Source organism: Nymphalis io, chromosome 16 (assembly GCF_905147045.1).
Source record: "Nymphalis io chromosome 16, ilAglIoxx1.1, whole genome shotgun sequence".
NCBI lineage: Eukaryota > Metazoa > Arthropoda > Insecta > Lepidoptera > Nymphalidae > Nymphalis > Nymphalis io.
Genome location: NC_065903.1, coordinates 10472559 through 10497845, shown reverse-complemented (window position 1 = coordinate 10497845; position 25287 = coordinate 10472559). Strand labels below are relative to the sequence as shown.

The following is a 25287-nucleotide window of genomic DNA, read 5'->3' as shown; positions in this document are numbered from 1 at the left end:
TAAATATATTATATCAGCTGTCGCACTGCTCACATTATTAAAAGTATATAACTGATCTCAATTAATAGATATTAATTACTACCTAGATAGAGTAAATTTAAGTTTTTTTTGCGTAAAATCGTCTACTTTTAATTTTTTAACGATTTCTTAAACATTTATAATTGTTGTTCTTTTTATGAACGATGGAATGGCACACGAAAAGTGTTTTTCGTTATTGGTATTGAAAAAGTTTCACATTAGGTTAACAATACACCACCAAAAAACACCGGCACCACAAATAGCGCTACATACTTGATAAGATTACTGCTGGTGACTAGGTCCTATCTAATAGATAATAGAGAACTACCGCGCACAACCACTCTGTGGAACCAGCTTTCGCCGGCTACTTCCGAACGGATATGACAGACACCTTCAAGAAAAAAGCGTACTCGTTCCTTGAAGGCCGACAACGCACTTGCTGGCCCTCGAGTTTTGCAGGTGTCCATGGGTAGTAATTTTACATCAGATGAGACTCCTGCTCCCTCTACGTACTACTTAATACAATGCAAATTTACTTAAAGAAATTTATTTTGGTGTATGTTTATGGTGGTGTAGCAGTTTGAGTAATCTTTACACTAATATTCTCCGACTTCTCAAAATAAATCCTTTCTTGAGCAGAGTAATCTGTTCAATAATTTGTTTTTAATTTTAAAATTAAAAACAGTTTCTGTGATTCATTCTTAAGAAGTATGCAATCGTGGAATGTTTTTCAATTAAAATACCGCATGCCAGAACTCTAGTACGTTTATGTTATATTTTTGCCGGCGTTTGCTACGAAAGCGGCTGGACCGGTAGTTTTCACTCGGACTACTTTGACGTAATTAGCTACATCATCTAAAATATACTAGCTATGTAATAAAAACATAAATATTTAATATATTATACTCAATAATAATTTATGCGATGCGGTAATTATAAATTTATCTTAAGAATTAAAATGTTCATCTCTAAAATATAAACACAATTGCTTATGATAATATCTCGGCTTCGCGCGGGTTGAATAAGGTAGACCCTTATCACCAAAAAAACGTTTATTTATCATAATATTATACATATATATCAGTCTGTCAGCTTACGTGGCGCCATTAAAGTCATGGCATGATGTTTTCCGACATCTTCAACAATCATCGTCATATTTCAGCCAATTAGCACAAAATATTAATGAATTATACACCCAAACCTTCCCGATGAATCACTCTGTCAATTGGTGAAAACCGTATGAAAATCCGTCCGGAAGTTTTGAGTTTAGGCAGACAGACGGACAAACGCGGTGGGTCACTTTGTTTCGTAATATGTATATCACTATATTTAATCGTCTTATCTTCCCAGCACTCGTAAAGGTTTGATTAAAATCGCAGCTTTTCTTAATATGCTATCAACGAGCAATGCCATTGAACGAATATATAAATAATATTTAATGTGACTTCATATAAGACGCAATACTTAATGGATTTCGATTAAATTTGGAATACAGCTTATACCTTGACTTCACACATATGCACTAACCTAACGCCTCTCCCACTCACAAGCGAGCAGAAGCTAGTATGATCTACAAAGTATTTATAAGGGACTTGCTGATGGTAGGGGATTACTGGTGGTAGGGCTTTGTGCAAGCTCGTCTGGGTAGGTACCACCCACTCATCAGATATTCTACCGAAAAACAGCAATACTTGATATTGTTGTGTTCCGGTTTGAAGGGTGAGTGAGCCAGTGTAATTACAGGCACAAGGGACATAAAATCTTAGTTCCCAAGGTTGGTGGCGCATTGGATATGTAAGCGATGGTTGACATTTCTTACAATGCCAATGTCTAAGAGCGTTGGTGACCACTTACCATCAGGTGGCCCATATGCTCGTCCGCCTTCCTTTTCTATAAAAAAAAAAAACTTGCAACAAAAACGTTTATTATTTTTTATCCTTATCTCCTTCGCCTTAAATTTGTTTTCCATAGTCTATTTCCAGTGGACATTGACAAAATATTTTGTTTTGTCGTTTCCATAAAAGTAATGGTCTCAGTAAAAGATTTATTATCTTAAGCTGTCAGATGTTCGTTTCAGTGAATCGTTTAATTAACTGCGAAGATTGTTTCATTGCAAAGATTTAGTCACTGGTCTGGTTTGGCGGTCAGATAGCTGATCTCTTAAAGATACCAAAATAACCTGGAACCTCTGGTCGTTTGTATTGCTGTACTGGTTCGATTCACAGGCACATTTCTAAAGTATCATAAATAGAAAGAAGTATAAGAAACCAACGTTTTAACCTCTCCCATGAAGTTGCCAGTGGGGGCTATATTGTCAATTCATATTCAGATTGTCAATTCATATCGCTATATTCTCAGAGTTGACAATGCATTGACACTGCAAATAATGTTTAATATTTAATCACCGGACATCACCAGAATTCTGAATTCCATCCTCATTTCCTCGTTGTCTAGAAATTTTTAAGGTATTCCCTACCCCCCACACAACCGCTTTGTGGAACCAGCTTTCGCCCGCGACTTTTCCCAACCGATACGACATAGAAACCTTCAAGATAAGAGTGTACTCATTCCTTAAAGGCCGGCACCTGCAAGCCCTCGGGTATTGCAGGTGTCCATGGGTGGTGGTAGGCACTTTCCAACAGGTGACCCTCCTGCTTGTTTGCCCTGTCTTACATAAAAAACAAAAATCTGTCAAGAAGAAGCGAGAAGGAATGAAAAAGATATAGCATAAAAACCCCGAATAGTTAATCTTTTATACAAATTATAATTTAAACATATATTCATTATGTACTATTACATATATGCATGGTAATTTATTTAAAAAAAAACCTGACCTATATTGTCTTAGGGAAAATACGTCGTTACGTAGTACGGGTTTTCCATTAGTCCTTATGTGATCAAGATATAAATATGTAGACAAGTTTGATAATCGTATTAATTGAATCAAGTAATTGCAAAATGATAAAATAATTTGGCTTTATAAAAAACTTAATCTAACTCGTAATTAAAAACAGTTAGGTTTTAGTAAGTATCGTATATCCATCGTATCGTATATCGTAAGGTCGTATATCCAAATCCGCGCCAGCAACACCGGATTTTTCATGCTTAACTAATGTCTACTATCCATGTTAGGTAAAGGAAAACAATGCGATGTATCCTGCATGTGTTGAAAGAAGTTTTATTAGGGCAATTTGGCCATTTAATTGCATTTAATGGTACCAACTACATAGACATTAGCAAGATAAGAAATATAAACTATTCCACACACTTTGCGCCGCAGAAAATGTGATTTAAGATTTTTTTTCCGTTGCGCCTTTACAATTTGGTAAATATTTAAAAGATATTATATTTACACTGGCTCACTCACCCTTCAAACCGGGATACACCTTTACAGTACAATCTAATATAATGTTATAGTTCAAGGTTATGAGTAATATTAGCCAAATAATGATATTCATTATTGTTATTTTATTATCGAATTATGTATTTAATTATCATTCGTTCTTACAGGAGGATGAAGCAGCGACGATTCAGAACATCTCGTCATAATGGTATGTTTCTGAACTATAAATATCTAACAGCATCACAATCTCATTTTAAAGATTATGAGATGATAAAAATATGATATTTAATTGAATTATAAATTTATGCCGTAGGTATTATATCCCGTTGTTTCGCGCGTATGAGATTTTCGTGCATAGCCTTGCTTTAGAGTAGCTATGTAGACTCATCAGCGATTATGATACGATGTGTCATACACTATAGATAGGTTAGTGATTGTTATATGATGTAACAATTAAAACAATTACCGTCATTGTGAAGTGTTACAATACGTACATATGTTCATGTATTACGAATATTTCGAGAATATATAAATGTTGAAATTAATCCTGATAAAGAAAGTTTTAGTTGAACCATGATATTATATGTTTCATTAAATGAAGTGCAGTCTTATCATTAATTGTTCTAAAAATATTTTAAATTGAACTTGGAAGCTATGTTCAAAAATAATCCAGAGAAAAAAGATAATAAATATTTTTTCACACGAAACCAAGTTTTATAAATAATTTTGGATTATCTTTTATAGTTTCTATTTCTTAATAGGTCTACTTACGTATTTGAATGTCTATCGTTCCGTACCGTAACAGCCTGTGAATGTCTCACTGCTGGGCTAAAGGTCTCCTCTCCCTTTTTTGAGGAGAAGGTTTGGAGCTTATTCCACTACGCTGCTCCAGTGCGGGTGCGGGAACCCATGATCATCGGTTAATATTCACGCGTTCTTACCACTGGGCCATCTCGGCTTGAATGTCTATAAAAACAAATAAATCTAAGATTCCTCTTTCATTTAAAGTATCTTTTAAAATAGCAATAATTTATTTTTTAGCACTTATAAACAATGCCGTAATTTCTTGTTTCGAAAGTCAAATCAATAATGGGAGAAAGAGCGACATCAGTGTTTAACTAAACAGTCGCTAAGCCACGTTTATAAGTAAGATCGATAGTGATCAAGCAGTCAAATGTCTGCTTGATCACTATCGGCAGGTACTTAATACTAATAAAAATCACTTACGAAAATTCAGTTTGTTTATTAAGCTTTTTGTATTTATTTGATCAGCCAGCATGGAAATCCGATACGAAACAATATTATTAAATAACGTAAGGAAAGAAACGTGGTACTGAGTTGATTTAAAAATAATACCTAGGGCTAATCCGATCTAAATACGTCTCGACCGACTCGTGGGCGCGTGTTAGCTCGGGGAGTGAAATTAAACTCAAATGCGCGGGACGATTTGTTGACATATGACGTCATCAAATATGGCACCGGTTTAGCGCCATTGTATTTTATATGCGAATTAATACAGGATGGAACGAAACATTAAAAAGCGGTGATATGTTTATTTGTTTGCCAATAAAATCATTTGAAATATTACTGTATAATAACTATGATAATGGTTTTATTTATGTTTATAAGTTTTTTTATTAAATTGGCTGGACGGATTTTAATGCAAACCTTTTTAGAAGGCAATTATTATTTACATTAAAAAAAAAACATGAATAAAAAATATTGTATTTCGATCGTAGGAGGCGGTTAACGGCTCCATATATATAATATTATTATATTATAATGTACTACAATTACATCAAAATGGAATATTTTATTGTAAACGGTTCAATTTAGCGACGAAGAGTTGTTTGTTTTATGTCTATGTGCCGGATCACGCCCTGCGAAAATATATTCATTGTATTTTGCTCGTGGAAATGAGAAAAGTGTTCTCGCTGTTGCTACGTGTTTGTTTCGATAAGGGATACTTACTAAGATTTCCTTAACTCTCTATGGAATGAAAATACATAACATTTTTATAGGTTCGCAATAAGAACTTGTTGTTTACTATATGAGTTTAATATATAATGTGTTACAATGTTTATTGTCGTGAACTATTTTTATATATTCACATATAGCTTAAATGTCATTTATTATTAATAATGTGACTTGGTATATATAATTAACTAGCTGTTACCCGTGACTATTTCCGCGTTAATCTTATTGTTGTTGTGAATCTCGTAATTTGTTGTATAAATATTGTTTCCTCTGTTCTTTTTGTGGTCCTAGGCTTCCTCTGTGTCGAATATCATTACGATCGGTTCCGTCGTTTAGCCTTCATGAAATAAAAAACAGAAATGATAATGACTGGATAATATATAATATTATAAAAATCGTACTCCTTGAGAAATTAAAAAAAGCTTTTTTTAGGTTTGTAAAATACTAATTGTCAGTCCGACTGAGCTTGGCTATGAAAGGCTTAAACTTCATTTATTTTTTAAATAAATATAATACAATCTGTGTCGAGACCAGCCACTGAAGCATATATGCCACGTAACTTGCCCTTTACTTACGTGATTCGTTTATATATGAAATATCTGAAAGTACAGATGAAACGGCAATTTCTATTACCAGAGAATCCCGTCTCATTTTTTATAAATAAAAATGATTACTGTGACCTATCAATAAAATATTAATATGATTTTATGTTTGGAATTATAACCTTTCACAATATGGAAGACACATATCAGTCCGTTTTTCCGAAATTCTTGAAACAATGCATATAAATATAATATGTTATCATTTAATTACTATCATATCTTAAAAATTAAAAATTGTAAGTCAATACAAACGTTTAAATCTAAATTAACACAACATGTTATAAAGACCTATTTTTAATCTTTAATTGTGTACTCACCTACTACCAACGTATTGTTTACCACTTTAATTACTATTTTCTTTTGTTTATATTCGTAACGATACTACTTTTTTTTTTCTTTTATAATTTGATTAATTTTATATAACATACATAATATTGTATTATTCTCACAAAATTATTACGAACTACCTACATAATATTTTCTTTAAATTATAACATTTCTCATGTAAGTGACTGTATTGTCTTTTTTGAGGAATAAATGTCTATAAACTGATATCGACGGGGTTGTTTTGTTATATCTAAGAAGTGAGCTATATCCGTAGATTCAGCAAATTATATGTATAGCATACATATAATTTGCTGAATCTACGGATAAGTTTGTGTTCTGCGTTTTCAAAATAACGTCTTCATTTTACTAAATTCAACTCTGTTTTTATTTATACAAACTTATGAATTAATTGTCCTATGTCACGTGACGAAAAGCCGAGATGGCCCAGTGGTAAGAACGCGTGAATCTTAACCGACGATCGTGAGTTCAAACCTGGGCAAGCACCACTGAATTTTCATGTGCTTAATTTGTGATTATAATTCATCTCGTGCTATACGGTGAAGGAAAACATCGTGAGGAAACCTGCATGTGTCTAATTTCTCTGAAATTCTGCCACATGTGTATGCCACCAACCCGCATTGGAGCAGCGTGGTGGAATAAGCTCCATACCTTCTCCGCAAAAAGGGAGACGAGGCCTTAGCCCAGCAGTGGGACATTCACAGGCTGTTACTTTATGTCATGTGACTTTGTCCACTTCGCACATTTACCTGTAGATAATCTTTATCTGCCTTCATTAAAAATATCCCTTTATCTGCTTTTCTAAAAATTTTAAAATATTTTTAAGAAAATTATTTTCTACTGTAATGCTGTTTGTTTCTTTGAAGAATATGTAAAATCGGCTTGTATGAAACTTTTTTCGAATCATCTGTAGCTTATATTTAAGGACCAGTTAACTCACTTTGATGTATACATTGAAGATATTAAATATAGGACATATTACATTATTTTTAAACTAAATTAATAGTTTTTGTCTACGTTTCAAATCGTGCGAACTCGGACAAAAGTGCTCGATTCGAAATGAGGAGATTTCTTTCGTCAATCTTCGCTCACGTGACCTAACTAATACTTATCACTTCTAAAGGTTTTTGTGTTTCCTACAAACGAATTCGTCAATAGAATTGTCACTCGTCAATCGTCAACAATACTTTTCTGAAGAATCCAACGCTTCTGAGTTTTGATTTCGAAACGGCATAAGATTTTTTAATCGTCATTTCAAGAGTTTAATAAAACGTAAATCTAGCTACAAATTATTAATAATAGTTATTATTTATATGTTATGTCATATTAATGAAACGCTCGTTGAGTTTTTACAGACTAAACAGTTTTTATTTGAACGGAAGACACAATGACAGAACAAATAGGGTTGACATACCTAGAGACAGATGTTGCCAGTAGTAGTTAAATTATTATTTCGTTATATAAATCTAACACACTCCCTTAACGAAATAATACCATATTCATAGAGAACGAACATACTGTATGTAGCATACATTACAATCACACAATGTTAAATAAATAAACATTAAATTTCTACAATACCAAATTGCTCAATAAACTTGTAATGTTTCTGAGGACATAAACTTTTAGTCAATATGACAGCAGGCATATCATTTGAATTCAAATAATTAATTTGTACACTATTATTTTCTACAGCTGTTCTGACAAAATGATATCTTATTTGGCTTATCCACCACTTCCCATGCCTTATTATCTTGGAATGACTTGAGCTCCTCCTTCATAGCCTGACACCATTCTTCTGCCTCTGGACCGCTTATAGCCTCTTCATATGTTATCTGGTCTCCATACAGATTAAAATCTGCTTCAACACACATATTACTGCAACCGTATCTCTCTGGCTTCTTTCTTTGTCTTACTTCTGCCTTCGGTTTAGTCATCTGATTAAGGTCCTTCAATTCTCTCAATGGTACAGTATCGAAAAACTCTTCTGAGGAACTAGTAGATGGTTCTTCTTCTACATAAGTACTATCATCCTTTGATATTACTGTACTAGTAGATTCATCAGAGTCGGAGCTGGTTTGGTCTTCATGTTGCTCGGCAGGATTTGCTGGTGCGCTTGGATTCTCTTCAACTACTGCTTGTATTATTTCTGGGTTATCATTTGGTTCTATTATTGTAACATCTCGGCTTGTTATTACTTTGTTGGTCTTTGGGTTATATAGCCTATAGCCCTTCACCTTATCAGCGTATCCAACAAGATAATGTTTTTCTGCCTTTTTGTCCCACTTCAGGCGTTTCTCTTTAGGAACATGTGACATTACTATACTACCAAATACTCGTATGTGACTGATATTTGGTTTTCGACCATGCCAAAGTTCATAAGGAGTCTTCCGGTGCAGTCCTGAAGCTATTGATCGGTTTTTTAAATATACAGCTGTATGTACTGCTTCTGCCCAGAACTTTTTCTCTAATTTAGCATCATATAACAGACACCTTGCTTTTTCAACAATAGTTCGGTTAAAACGTTCACACATTCCATTCTGTTCTGGACTATAAGGATTAGTTCTCTGATGAATGATGCCGCTTTGTTTCAAAAAATCTCTCATTTCATTTGAACAAAATTCTGTGCCATTATCAGTCCTTAAGGTCTTAATACTGGAATTTGTCTGTTTTTCAACCATATTCTTGAACTCTCTGAAAGTGGCAAAAACTTCACTTTTATTTTTCAAAAAATACACGAATGGCATCCTGCTGTAATCGTCAACAAATAGCAAGAAATATCTGGATGAACCAATTGATTTGTTCTCCATTGGGCCACACACATCTGCATGCACAATCTCGAGGACTCTTTCATTTCTGTGACTGCTCTGTGGAAAAGGTAACCTTGTCTGCTTGCCCTCACAGCTCACTGTGCAGTTGAACTTGCCAATGTCAGCTTTGTTGTCATACATTAAACCTTCAACAGCACAATTTTTCATTGCATTCATGTCTGTACTATTAATATGACCGAGTCTTCTGTGCCATGTTACATCTGAGGTTGTTCTAGCTGAAGCTGCTAATGAATATGCTGGCCGAGTGTTAAGTCTGTATACTCCATTCACCAACTGTGCTATGCCAATCAACTCGTTCTGCCGATTTCTGATGTAACAATGTTCTTGTTGGGAACTTACTTTGTTGCCATGCTTTATCAACTGGCTGACCGACAAAAGGTTAGTAGTAAGATCTGGTATACATAACACATCCTTGATCAAAATATCATGTTCTGAATTCTCAACAACCGTCGTAATCTGTGTATCTCCTGAACACAACACTGGCATAGTTGTTTTATTAGCAACTATAATCTCCTTTGTTGTTAGGTTATGTGACGTATTTTTAATGTTTTCCTGACATATCATCATGTGATTGCTGGCTCCCGAATCGATATACCATTCTTGCTTACTGAAACTGCCATTGAGGAAAACTGCACTAAATGCATTTACTTGCTTTTCTTTATTTTGTGGGCACTGGTTTTTATAATGACCAATTTGTTTACATTTGTAACATTTAATAGGTTTGACAGGTCGATTTGACATTGACGTATCTCCAGTTTTGCCAATTTTTTTTTTCGTTGCCAGTTTTTATCCGTTATAAATGCACTTTCTGTTTCAGTACTGCCAACATTATCACTCATGTCCATCAATTTTGTTTTTATCACGTCAGCGGAAATGGCGATACCTGAGTGCTCTATGGCCATTATCATTGGCGAAAATTTGTCGGGTAGTCCCGCCAATAACAATAAACCTACCCATTCAATTGGGTGTCAAAAATGACACCCAAATCACTTATTTTTGAAATAAGTGATTTGGGTGTCATTTTTGATGACAAGCTTACTTTTGTCCCGCACTTCAATAAAATAATTACGAAAAGTTCCAAAACGTTAGGATTTTTAATTAGAAATGGTAAACACTTCACGAATAACACGAAAAAAATAATCTATAACTCTTACGTGCGTAGTGTACTGGAGTACGGTAGTGTTGTGTGGAATCCTTGTTACAATGTACATCGTCTGCGTATAGAGAGAATACAGAAGCGATTTGTATATCATCTATCCAGAAACAAAAAAACCTCATACAATAAATCTAATAAAAATTACAGCAATCTCTTGAAAGACTTTAACATGGATAGTCTCTCTGTACGCAGACAATTATTAGATCTCTCTTTCCTATTTAAGATAATTCGTAACGAGATCGACTGTACTTACTTACTTGAAAAGATATACTATCGTATTCCAAGGCGCAATGTTCGTAGTTTTCTGGGCACTTTTGATGTCAGAATATCAAAAACGAAATTAGGATGTAATGCACCAATGCCTAGATCATCACGGTTGTACAATGGTTTTTGTCAAGATCTAGATATTTTTAATGACTCTGCCATGATTTATCGTAAACGGGCGCTAGAATTGTTGAGAGATGCAAATAAATAATAAATAAATAAATAAATAATAAATAATGTTATCTTAATTTTATTTTGTATTAATTAGTATATTTTTAGTAATTTTTTTGTAACGTAAACTTTGCATGAATTTAATGAATTATTTAATTTTAATTTGTACCTATATCAATTTCAAACTATTTGTGTTATTAATTTTAATTTTATTAAGTGCATGTTTATTTTTTTATGATCTTTAATTTGTACCAATTTGGACTTTTTTTTTTTTAATCTTTCTACTCATGTTGCTATAATTATGTGTTAATGTATTTTTAAAACAAATATTGTAATTGTTGTGGCTACTTTAAAAAGCTTCACACGTTAGCTATTTTCACTAAATTGTTTTACATTTGTCATTAAAACATGTAGTAGCTACTAGTGGTCCTTAAAATAAATAAAATAAAAAAAAAAAAAAAAAAAATTCTTCATTAATATCAAAGCCGGTTCCTTTCAATTTATGCGCCGTATCAATGAGCTGAGTTATGTACGCCGTCATTGAATCGCAATTTTCGAGCCGTATAGAGATGAGAGTTCGCAACAAACTGATTCTGCGTGTAAAACCCGAATCATCAAACAGCGATTTTAGCTTTGTCCAAACACCGTGCACTGTTTTTTCACACTTTATATGCACATACAGGGATGAATCGATGGTCATTACTAATTTCGCTTTTGCCTTTTGATCTTCGACGCTAGTTGCTGCTTCGCCATCTTTCTTGTTGATATCTACGCCTTCCAATATCATAAAATTCTCAACCGCGAACGCCCACTCGTCGTAGTTTTCGCGTACCTTGAGTTTAGGAACATTTACGATGTAAGTACCAGCCATTTCACTGCAGAAAACTAATACTTACTTACTTAAAAAAAGCTACTTAAAAAGCTACTTAAAGCTTACTTACTGAATTTAGCGGGTCTGGGCCCATAACCTAATGAAACGCTCGTTGAGTTTTTACAGACTAAACAGTTTTTATTTGAACGGAAGACACAATGACAGAACAAATAGGGTTGACATACCTAGAGACAGATGTTGCCAGTAGTAGTTAAATTATTATTTCGTTATATAAATCTAACACATATTGATTGACATTTATAGTTACTACACCGCTCCGCTATATACCACCCACACATACACCTACCGCAATAAACATACTATTGTTAGAATCTATGATTGTTTTGTTGTTGTTAACTGTACAAGATCACATAGGTGGCGAAACTTTGTTATATTTTTTTTTTCTTTCTCAAAATCAATAAATATGCATTATTAATAAACAGTCAAAATCATTTATGTAAGTTATGACATTAAATAAAAGTGAAAATAATATATAAGAAAGTTATTCTTTTATTATGGCCAGCTTTGAATCTGTCTGGTGTTGAAATGTTTGCCCATGTTTAATTTAATTGCTATTTGTAGCAATAACAATATTTTAAAAAAGGTATAACGTCCGAAAGTGACAGGTGCTATTGTAGCGCCTTCTATCGCGCCTAAATTCGCTCCTAATTTTGAGCTTAACTGAAATCATAAATGATACAGATTATAAATGCATTGTGATATGAACATTTAATATGTATTAAAGTTACGTAAAGTTTAATTCTGGATAAATATTTCGTTTGGTTTTTCTTCGATTTATTTATTTTTAAGTTCTTAAAATTAGCGCGGTTGATGTATACGTAATTCCAAATTCTCCGGCTGTATAATAATAATAAAAATAATTGAATAAACATTCAATTATATATGTAACTAATCCTGGTCCCGTCTGTTTATATATGTATACATACCATCAGCGCCATCTAGCGCCAAGTTACAACAAAGTGGATATTATAAACAAAACCTTCTCTTGAGATTTGGATTCTATTTCGCTATACCGTTGTGTTTTGATAATACACAAGTGATAGCATTTCATTTGAGACAGCAGGTTTTCTCAGAATGTTGTTTACTTTCTCAAACAGATAAAGGCTTGATATGAATTATAAAGAAAAGTTAATCATACCAAGTTCACTATCGTTCTGACCATCGCGACTGGGTTACATACGTGTTATTATTATGAATGTAGTTTTTACGTAAATAAAGATTCACTCTGCACTTAATCGTGACAGGGGTATTACAAATGTGTAACATTTTAAAATCATATACAATAGAGATGGATTTTGAACGTGGAAAGGTTGAAAATATATTTGTAAATGAATTTGAGCCACCTGATGGTAAGTGGTCACTAACGCCCATAGACATTGACATTGTAAGAAATGTTAACCATCGCTTACTTCGCCAATGCGCCACCAAACTTGGGAACTAAGATGCTATGTCCCTTGTGCCTGTAATTACACTGGCTCACTCACCCTTCAAACCGGAACACAACAATACCGAGTACTGCTGTTTTGTAGTAGAATATCTGATGATGGTACCTACCCAGACGAGCTTGCACAAAGCCCTACCACCAGTACATATATATTACACCATATATAGTACACCAGTATACTTACAACATTCAGAATTCAATTATTGATAAGTAATAAACATTTTTATCTCATTAATATTATTAATACAAATGCCGGTGTGTTTGATCTTTGCTCAACGACTCACTCAATCACGCTCGAGAGACTTACGGATTCTAATGAAAACAATACTTAGTATTGTTGTGATCCGGTGAAATGAGTGAGCCAGTGTAATTACAGGCACAATGGACCAAATTGGTGGCGCATAGGCAATGTAAGGAACGGTTAATAATTCTTACATCGCCAGTATCTATTGGCGGTGGTGCACACACATACGCCTACGTATAATATAAAAAAATGTGAGGTCTGTTTTTGTAAAGAGATATAAAACATTATTATTATTATTCCCGAGTGTAAATTGCTTCGACGTAACTCTGACATCATCGAGCTGGTATTTTATGTATGTTTACAGGTAGGGGAATGTTTTGAATGGTGCGAGAAGATAACCGAGGTTAGACGTCAGACCAATGATCGACAGATACTTTTAAACTGAATTATATTTATGACTTATTAAAATAAACTGAATTTAACTAGTATTTACTTTAATTAACTTTTAGTTTTGGTTATCTATTTAATATAAGATATAATTATATCAAAAATAAGTATTTATTCTTTTTTATATACTTTTATATCGATACTCAAAAATGTTCTGTTTATTAAATTAGGATTTTTATTATAGCTTAACTATTCCATAAGCAAATCCATGTATGTGAAAATCAATTATCAAACTTTTTTTTTTTTCAAAAGGCGTAATAACCTACGAAAATCAAAGTCACTGCATTATCTGATGACAGTTACAATATGAGTAATTTGTATTGTTTTATTATTGTATTTTTCATATCGTAGCCAAAAAACTTGTGCACGCCACTGCTAATAATAGACGACGAGACAATTAGGTAGGCATATAATAACATTATTTTTACGACACCACTTAAAACGTAAGCTAATTAATAAAGATAACAATTTTTTTTTTTATTATTCCGCGAAACAGGTACACGGTAATTGATGTATAACATGAATCCAAAAGTTTATAATTTCTGCCAATTACAAAAGCCCGCTGAATTAATTTCGATCACGGCAGCCAATCACAAAGGAGACTAGTTAACTCGGGAGTTGAACGCAAGAGATATTATAGTGCACAAGTTATGCGCGCAAAAAATAAAGTGCTATCTCCGAATCTCGAAGATTTTCCCTGTGATAATTATAGGTCAGCAACTACCATTAGTTGGTCTATTTACTCTTATGTTTTTACTATTATTTACTTTATACGTCGTTATAAGATCGAGAGATCAACTGAATGAAGATTAATCTCTCCAACCAGATCTCCACTATATGCTACCAACGAGCCCTAAGTTATTTTGGCCTTATTGCCGGGAGACAACCGGACAATCTGGATAAACTGGTTGTAGTAGGGAAGGTCGAAGGCAAAAGATCACGCGGTTGCCTACCTGCTGGGCCGACCAGATCCAAAATATAACGGGACTCAATATTCCGAATGCCCTGAGGACAGAGTGGTGTGGAGGAAGCTAGTCGACACATCGGTGCATTTTAGGACAAGCACGATCTCCAGTAATGAAGCATACGAAGAAGAAGAAGAAGACTTTATACGTCACACAGGCATCGCCACCTGGACGTTATTTACGTGCCAAACGATAATTAAAGTTGCGTGATCTACCGTTTTGAAATCATACCACTACAGTTTTGTGATGGTAGCTATACGATACATTATATAAATCTGAGAATTGGTCAAATTTTATACTATGCTTATAAAGTGTAACGTTTCTGCATGTTTTTGATTATTCTTTTTATTCTTGCCTCCTCAGTGTCGCCCCGACACTGTGTTTACAAATAAAAGAACTTTTTCATTGTACCTTAGAAACGGAATTATAAACTTGAACTTTTTGTTAGATAAACAATTTTAATTTGTACCATATGTCGACTAAGTAATGAGGCAATTTGATTGGTTGAGTGAGCTAATCTCAATTAGTCATTTGATATTCAATTTTCGTCTTTAAATTAATCGGGTTACGTGTAAAATTACTTTGTAAGGATTAATGGGACTGATAAACAACATATCAATGAAATGGATTAGCCTAAATGAGTTTCGCAGGATATGATTATTTTGATCAAATATGTTCTTTCTATGGTTTAGGCACCTCAAATAATATCAAAATTTTGTATAAATAATATACACTATATATTTTCCTTACTAATATCATAAATGCGAAAGTGTTTGTGTTTTTTGTTTATTCGATTGTTTGTTTGTTACGCCTTCACGTCTTAACTATTATACCGATCATTATGAAGTTTTATATTCAGGTTGCTATCAACCTTTACAGGTTACAGAAAAGGACAAAGAGTACCTAACACCGCCCCTCCACCTCACCCTGGCGAAGCTGTGAGCGGAAATTCTTCTGTAAAACAAACAATCGCATAATAAAAAAATAATTGCTTGTACACTAGTTTGAGTCAGCAAGTGAATTTACAAGTACATATGACATAATTCCTGTAGGGCTAATAAACTTGGTACTCACCGCAGAATACGTTCGTGAAATGTCAAAAAGTGAATTATAACATTAAAAGCACACACGCATCAAAATAGCGTATTATCAAGTCGATTTTCAAACTTTTTTTCAACTGAGTTGCAAAGTGACTTCTTGCGAAGTAGCGTTGCTTTTTCATAAGGTGCAATAACAACTTCCGATTGGGTTATAAGAATTAAAAAAAAGGCATTAGACAACAACAAAGCAAATAGAAAAAATATGTTCACGTTCGCTTTTAATAGAAATGGCAAATCGACTTTTCAGACGAAAACCACGTCTGACGTCATCACTAATGTAACGTGTGCCACACATGCGTAATCAAATGTGAAATAAAGCAGATGTCGCGGTCGTCTGTATTTTTTTTTTTTACAAAGATTTCATCTCGTCTCGTCTGAGATATGTTCGGAATATTTTCGATTTCGTGATTTTCATCATACGGGCTTTTTAATGACTAAGTATTCGAATTTTGTAAACGTTAGTTATCCATAGCTAATTGTTGCCTATAATACTTGGTATTTGAACCATTTGTACGTGGCTTATCTTTCGTTGTGAACAAAGGTATATTATTGTGATAGCATCCGGTCGAGGTAATCATTTATTCCTTTTAAAATAATGAATTACTTGTTATCTTTAAAGATATATAATAAAAATATTAAAACAAAAGATTTTTATATGGCAACTATCGGCTTTACCTATTTACATAATTATTTTTTATGTTAAGTGTGTAATCAGCTCAACAATGTCTCTGATTTTTTTTCTTTCGAATACCAAGTCAATGATGGCAGAATGAGCGACATCAGGGCTTAAATAAAAAAAAATTAATATGTAACTTTAAATTTTACCCGTACGAAGGTGGGACGGGTAGCTAGTATATACTCTATTATTTAAAGGGTGATCAGTTACCATTAGGTACCTACGTTAATATTATTAAAAGGAGTTTATATTCGATAGTTTCTTTTATTCAAAGTTGTTTCAGTGATAAATGTTTTGTTAGTTGGTAAACAATTTGTAGTAACGGTTTTTACTGTGAGCTATGAACCGTGAAATTAATCCTCAAACAACGAAGTCGTTCAGCAAGATCATGATTCAATATTCTATACAGTTTAAAATTAGAGGACCTGACTCGAATCACTTGATTTAACGTGATTCATATTCCCAGTGATAAACCATCGCGACCGTGAAAAAAATAAGTACCCGACGTTTGAAAATCGATTTATATTATTTTGATTCTTTAACATTTTGGTATCTAGTTGATTTTAGAAATATTTTTATTAAAAGGAGCAAATATGTACGATAGTTTTTTTTATTCAAATATTACAAAGCTATGTGATAGGGTGTTAAAAATTATTATTAATCACAATGTTAACAAACGCGAGTTCTGAATTATTGTGTTTAATAATTTCGGTTTAAAGACATTTATTTATTTCTCATAAAGAACACAAAAGTTCACTTATAATAAGAAATTACAATAATTTTGCCTGAGGGTACATTTAAAAGTCTGCCTTATGAATTATATACAGTGAGATAAAATGTTGCGGGTAGTAATATTACACAAACATGTTTAGGTAGGGGTTACATTAACTTATAAATTATTTTGCACATATTCCATTACACGTTTTTTGAATATAGGAAAACTCTTGCTATTAATGATTAAGTCTGATAATTTATTATAAATTTGAACTCCTTCAAATAAAATGTTTTTCTTTCCATAGTTGGTTCTGGTTTTTGGAAGTTTTAGTTTATTACGTTTTCTAGTGTGGTATGTATGTGTTTTTTTATGAAAGTGTAATTGTGAATGTGTTTTATTTGTTATTATTTTTCTAATCAACATGCAGGTTTTTAAAGTGTATAATTGATTTATATTAAGAAATTTTGTTTTTTTTGTATAATTCAGCGGATGGCGTCATATAATCATATTTATAAAGAACTTTAATAATTTTATTTTGTAAAGTTTGTAATGGCTTTATGTTAGACTTCGAAGCAGTTCCCCATATTTCAATAAGATATTCTATATGTTTTACTAAAGAATTATAAATAATAGGACGAATTTTATTAGGTATACATAAGGAAATTTTACGTAGTGCTAATTTATCTGATGTATTAGTCCCGTGCTCGTTGGAAAAGAAAAACATGTGAGAGGAGGTCTTTGCCCAACTATAGGACATGTATGTAGGCTGTAACTTTAATGCGCAGGTTCGTCCCCATATATTTTATCGAAATAAAAGTACCACATGCCACCATACACCCGATCCATAAACTATGCCGTGTAAAGTACGTATATCCCTTGCTTCGTTTCTGCGGGAAAGGGAAAAACGAACACACTTTCGCGTTTATCATATTGAATTTATTATTAATAATATAAATACAGATGACTTTTTTTTTTTTTTTTTTATAGAATAGGAAGGCGGACGAGCATATGGGCCACCTGATGGTAAGTGGTCACCAACGCTCTTAGACATTGGCATTGTAAGAAATGTCAACCATCGCTTACATATCCAATGCGCCACCAACCTTGGGAACTAAGATTTTATGTCCCTTGTGCCTGTAATTACACTGGCTCACTCACCCTTCAAACCGGAACACAACAATATCAAGTATTGCTGTTTTGCGGTAGAATATCTGATGAGTGGGTGGTACCTACCCAGACGAGCTTGCACAAAGCCCTACCACCAGTAAACGAAACACGTCTTATTTAGTATTGCTATCAACATAACAGTGTTTGATAATTAATATTTTATTAACTGTGTATTGACTGATTGTAAATAATGTTGACTTGTGACATATCATTTACTAGGACAGATAAAGCACATTTCTCTATATTGTATCAGCACTGGAATGATTACTCTTAATTTGTTATATAACAGTTAATAAAATAACACAATGTAATAAATCGCTTGCCTTTTTTAGGAAATGATGTATATATGGATCTATTTTTAAGGCGTTAGTTACACGACTTAAATTTTACCAACTGATGGTATGATATTTTTGACGTTAAACATTTATTGGTGCTCCTCGAGGTAAGATCGACTCGCATGCCGTGACGGCAAACGGCATGACGCTCTCTTATGCCGTTACGCTTCCTTCCCGCCACCACTCTACTCCTTTGTGTGTGCGTAGCGCGTATATTAAGGACTTACATTATTGCTATATATTAATAAAAAAATAGAAGAAAATATATTTATTTTCTTAACGAAACTGTCAGTTTTGTTTATTATACTTCGTATATTTTATTGATTTTCCTGAAATATAAATAAAGCTAGCTGCTTCGTGCTCCCGTTCCGTCCATTTCGGTCGAAGCATGATGTTAAATAGCCTGTAGACAAAAGTTTATAAAAGAATCTACAATTTATTTATATCGATGGACAACCAACCTATCTTTACCAATGGGCTATTGAATAAAGGTTGAATGAAGTATCATATAATCAAATGAGTATTACTATATGTAACATAGGTTATATTAGATAAATATTATATTAACTTGCGAGTACTACATAAATAATATAATAAGGTACTACATAAATAATAAAATAAGGTCGAATAAGAGGCCGATGACCTGTAGTGAGACATTCACAGCCTCTTTACTTGACTCTTTATTGAGGCATTTACTTTACTTCTGTGTGTATCTTATTATATGACTCTGTATTATTTATTCTTTAATTTATATTATAAGTTTTCTTATAATAATGTCTTGATTAAAATAAAAATTGTTGTTTTTTCTTGTTCCAGGCTAATTCTGATCAGCGGCAGTGTTTCATCGCCGCCAACCATGTTGCGACCAGAATCGCCACTCGCTGATCACCGCAGCCTGCTGCCGCGGCGGCTGCTGCCGGTTAAGGCTCAAATCGCTCCAGCCGATAAGAAAAAGAACCGTAGATCTCTCGAACTAAACCCTCCGTCCAACGATCATGCACCATACGACTATCCAAAACTGCTTATTTCCAAAACAACCGACTCTCTTAACACGGAATGTCCACGAAAACTTATCAATAAACAAGATTCGTCCGACAGTTTGAAAAGAGCGCTTCTGTCTAAAGATGAAAAGAAGTTCCCGGTTAAGGAATCGGACAAAAAAGCGGTCGTGAAACAGGATTCCAGCGAAAGCTTAAAAAAGTCACTGCTATGCCGACAAGACTCGAATGACAGTACAAAAAGAAGAGACTCTGATCCCAAACGGATGCAAAGACAGGAAGAGAGTAAGAGGAGTTTGGAAGTCAAACGCGGTGGGGACAAAAAGGGCCTACTGGAGACTGATATAGATGAGCCCTGTAAGAGAATATACGAGAGGAGAACAGGATGCGCCAGGCCCACTTTGCCTCCTGTCGCCGAGAAGGGAGTCACGCCTAAATCTCCCAATGGGAGTCCCCAAACCCCAGGAGTTGCGGCTGTTGCCGAAGGAGTTGTTCGATGGGGAAGCGGTCTCTTATCCCCGAAAGAGGAACCAAGGTTAAGGCCTGCTAGAAGCTGGTACGGCTACGGGACTCTGCCAACAGACAATGATAAGGTAAATTAAACATAATGTTATAATATATAATTAAGCTTTATTCTTGTGATTTGAACACACGATGTGTTAAGAAATGTGTTAAGTTTCATTATCAAATTCTAATTAATAATTCAATCAAAATTTTATTTATAGATAAATTATCCGTCATTACATTTGAATTAAATGTTTTATTTATCACTCGAAAAACTCGTTTTCTATAATTATTCTACATATACTAAACCTAAACACTTGTTTATATATAATATCTTGATATATAAATAGCAAAAGTCGTAAAAGATTTAAAAGTCGAGGAATAAGGAAAATTGTATGTATTCCGAAAATACAAGCTTTGCTAACAAACAAGCTAATTAACATTTTTGAATGGTTCACAAATTATGAATACATTTATTTAACAATAAATGTCGAAATTTGAATAAGTCCATCCATTTGGGAGTAATTGCGTGGCAACACAAAGTTTCGTGTTTGGTAATTTGGTAACATAAGTTATAATATTTTTTTCCCCATTCGGTAATACCCTGATACTAGCGAACGAGGAAAGACGGTAATTTAAATTCCTCCTAAACTTAATATTTTCAATCAGTGCCACCAATATGCGAAGCTACTTTGCAGTTTTCTCCATTTCTGTGTCGGTCGGCACACTAAATTACTTGATAAGGTACAAGAAGAATCGAAAAAAATCTTCATAATTTTGCTTATCTGAAAATACATGATTCCACTGCTCTGTGATCCTTTTTTATCTACATATCACATATAAATAAAAATTGTTTTTAAACATCTAAAAAATATTGTACTAAACTCACATCATCCTGGTAAAAAGATACTTTGATTGATCAATAATCGCTGAGAAAACGGGAGTTACTTAATTATGACTATATAAAAAATAAAAATAAAAACACGTCTGTCCTGCCAAAAAACAAATTAAGAAGTAATATTGTTGCCAGTCACATTCTGGATGATGTAAGGAGTCTAACGATACGTCATACATTCTGTTCCATGTTCAGGAATCATTTGTATTAAGCACTCTTTTTAGCGAAGTCATGCGAAAAATATTGCTTAATAATATAATTGTAAAAAAATCTTTAAGAAGTTACACATGTTTACTTAGTGAAAAAGGTATTATATAAAACCTTGACAATTACTTTGTAATGGTACGAAATGTATTTATAATCTACATCATGACTTCATCGTCCATATAAAAAGTAAACAAAATGTAAAGTAGAAAACAGTCAACTGTTGAATATATAGGTATTTAAATACTTGAGTATACAATTGCATACATGCTATATTTATTAAATAACCTGTTATTGGTTTAGTAGTTAGATAATAAATACCCAAAATTTCCGGGGTTGAATACATTATAAGACCGGCAAAAATCTATTGAGTTTTTCTATCAAGAAGTTTTTAGTGTCGTGTCGGAATTCGGAAGCTGGCAGTTTTACTCTTTTTTGCCTTAGACAGCAAGCTCTTGGTCCTGATCAATCTATCTGGAGGATATTAATATTTATTTGTTAGGGAGTATAAACAGCTAAACCAAATAAAAATACAAAAATCTTTGTTCACAAACCCATGGAACATGGCGGTGCAACAAACTTTCTCCTTTCTCCAGAAGACCTTTGCTTAGCAATGAGCCATTTACTGACTATCTGAAGATTTTACTTTAATATATAACGGCCTTTCATATAAACTTTAGTTAGCGATGTTGATAGTTAAACACTGATTTCGCTTTTTCCGACTCTATTGATTTGATATTCGAAAGAAGAAGACATCATTGTTTGACAGCATCGTTTAACAAATCGCCTGCGAAATATTTATAATATTGCTATATATTTACGAACAATCACTTTTCAAAGTATCAATTCTTCTATTGTTACTTCGAAAACTACTCTTAGAAATTAAGAGAATAATACTAAAAAAATCTGAATGCAGACAAACTCAAAAAGTAAAATAGAAAGAATAAAACTACGGCTTATTTCCATACAAAGAATAGGTCTCATTTACCCACTCATCGAAACAACAAGAATTTCCATAGAGCTAGAATAATATTTCTTGGCTTCGTGAAAGTCTTGAAAAGTTACCTGGCCTCCAAAAAAATCGACCCACCTACATTTTTTGTAAAAAAGCTATCGTATGGTTTTAAACTACCACATATTTATATTTTTAAGATTGATAATGAAAAAATGCAATTGTAGGATTGTAAAAAAAAGAAATACTGCGCAAAAAATAGGTTTTTAGGTAAATATGTGACAAAACACGAAAACACAAAATTTTACGCAATTTTATTTTTTTGTGTACAAAACGATTATGCCGTTTGTTTTTAAATTTGGGTGCCTAAATCTTACTTTAATAGGAAGTGTTTCCTCCTCTTGACCTAATCACTGCATGCATATGCCTATTAAGTGACCTGATTAGCTTTTCAATGTCTTCCTGTGGGGTCCGTTGCCATTCTTCAGTTAGGGCAGCTTCCAGTTGATTCAGGGTTTCTGGAATTGGATTTCGTGCTCGAACCGTACGTTTTAGCTGGTCCCAGAGGTGCTCTATCGGGTTTAATTCCGGACTATTGGCTGGCCACTGCATAACTGGAATTTCGACTTCCCTGAGATAGTCTTTAACAATTCTAGCGACGTGAGGTCGTGCGTTGTCGTGCATAAGTTGGAAATTATCCCCAATATATCCAGCGTAAGGCATCACATGAGGTGGAGCCTGTGGAGCCTGAATGTCCATTATGTAAGTTTCAGCATTAACAGCACGATTACGGAAAAAAACCAGCTCTGTGCGTCCCGTCAAAGAAATACCTCCCCAAAATATTGTAGAGCCTCCACCAAATCGGACTGTTTCTCGAATGCAACACTGAGAGTAGCGTTCTCCTGGCCTTCGCATGACGTTACCTCGTCCATCAGAGCCTACTAGAGACATTCGGCTTTCATCACTGAACAATACTGTCTCCCATTGGTCCAGTGTCCAATCGACGTGCTGCCTAGCAAATTGTAGTCTTTGCTTGTCGATGGGATGCTGTGAGTTTTGGTCCTGTTGCTGGCTTGTGAGGGGTTAAGTTTTGCTCTCGAAGTCTTCTTTCTACAGTATTTTCACTCACAGACACTCCACGACTTTCTCGGAGTCTACCTTGAACGTCAACAGCCGAAAGATGTCGGTTTCTTAAAGACGTCAAACCAATAAAACGGTCATCGGTCGGGTTCGTGACATGCCCCCTGCCAGATCCTGGTCTCCGGCGATACTCCCCAGTCTCCAAGTAGCGTTTGTACACTCTTCGCACCGCTGAACGACTTAATTTTAGTGTTCTAGCCACATTTCGCTGACTTAACCCCTCATGAATAAGAGCTACGACTTGAGCAGTTTCTGCTTCAGTAGTATCCATTTTTTATGTTTAAACTTATTAAAATTATTGTTTCAACAAAGTTTCATACACTTAATCAATAATAAACATCGAACCGAGATGACTCCGCGTTAAGAACTGGAAATAAACTAACCATGCACTTTGTGCACAAAGTAACGTTTTCTTATCAATACTTTAAAAATATTCCAAATATCCTCAATAACACTTACAACTCCTCCAAATCAATATCAAGTGGGTAATAAAATGTTAAATGTATGTCCCATAAGTAAAACAATCCACCTAGGTCGTCGCATAGTTAAGATAACAACTTTGTAAGTAAAAAAATACGGGTGGGTCGATTTTTTTGGCGGCCAGTGTATTTGTTTCGTCCTAAAAATTAATCTTCGATTATGTTATACCTTTCATAGTAAAACAAATTCTACAAAATTCATATTAGATGATTTATGTGTAATTATAGCATAATATTTATAAAATCATTTACATTAACGTTTGTCCTCTACGCGTCCTTAAACTATTGATCCGATTGAGAAGAATATTGGTAAGTTATTCTGCGTATGAAAGGGTTCCTAGCCCAAAAACATTAAGATGTTTTCATTGTTTGTGAGTCCTTTATGCAGTAGTACGGATAGCTTAAATATATAAAACAAATTTTTACTATCCTAGCTTTGTATTAGCGATTTCTAGTCATTTGTCGAGTGGTATGCAAGGTTAGCGTCTTTAAAATTTTAAAAGTCGAGGAACATCACACTATTTTGTTATGAACACACGTGTTTCTAATTTATTAATGGCTTTCGGAAATTATCTTGTTTATATATGCATGAAAATATAATATAAGTTCCTTTAAGAAACTTACTTTTAAACCATCGCGTTGATAGTACTAACGCATGGAAAAATCGCCGATAAAACTACCTCAGAAACCTAAACGAATCATTAGCAGTCTATGAGCGTGTCACGAGTAAATTATATGCTGTTCTTGCGCGTTTAAGCGACTACTTGCCTGTACGTGCTATTGTCCTGTACTGGATATATGTAAATCATTCTAGTAAAGCTGAAGCTAAACTATTTGTTTAAAATCAATAAATAAAGAGTAAAATTTGAATTAATATTGTTGGTAACGTATGGTTTCAACTTCAGAAGTATATTAAGTTTTCCTCACTATTCAAAAGCAATAACAAATGACTTCGCATTCGACACCCCCTACAAATGTGGAGCAACTGTGCACATAATGAATAACAATATGTTCTGAAACTCTATACTAGCAATAGCGTTTATTATTTAAGGAAAACAAAGAGGAAATCTTTATGAACTAATTATTTGATATCGTATGGCTTTTCCTTTTATGAACTTGTGAGATAAGACTTTTATTTCATATGAAATTTATTTTAACAAAATATCAAACTTAAAATGGGTATTCCACAAGGGTCATGTTAAGTTCCTTTTTTATAATTAATAGATATTGTTGAATTGCCTCTTGATGTAAATTGCATTGATACTGTTTGTTGATCGTTAATTTTTAAAGGCGATACAAAAACTACTTTATGTCAATGTAAGCAACGTGCCATCAGCAGTACATAATTGGTAATTACAAAATAGACGTACAAAATTTTCCTTTTTCAATGTCTTCAAGCAAAATTTATAGAATTATTATTCCT

The 25287-nt window shown here is 33.6% G+C and overlaps 1 protein-coding gene across 1 annotated transcript in view; it reads left to right on the top strand.

Annotated features, from left to right (window-relative positions):
- Positions 1–25287, top strand: part of LOC126774295 (uncharacterized) — a 148426-nt gene that overhangs the window by 6744 nt on the left and 116395 nt on the right. Inside the window, exons 2-3 of the mRNA XM_050495749.1 lie at positions 3529–3569; positions 19509–20283. Of these exons, the coding sequence (XP_050351706.1) occupies positions 19549–20283 (735 nt within the window). The 5' untranslated portion in view covers positions 3529–3569; positions 19509–19548. The remainder of the gene's footprint in view (positions 1–3528; positions 3570–19508; positions 20284–25287) is intronic.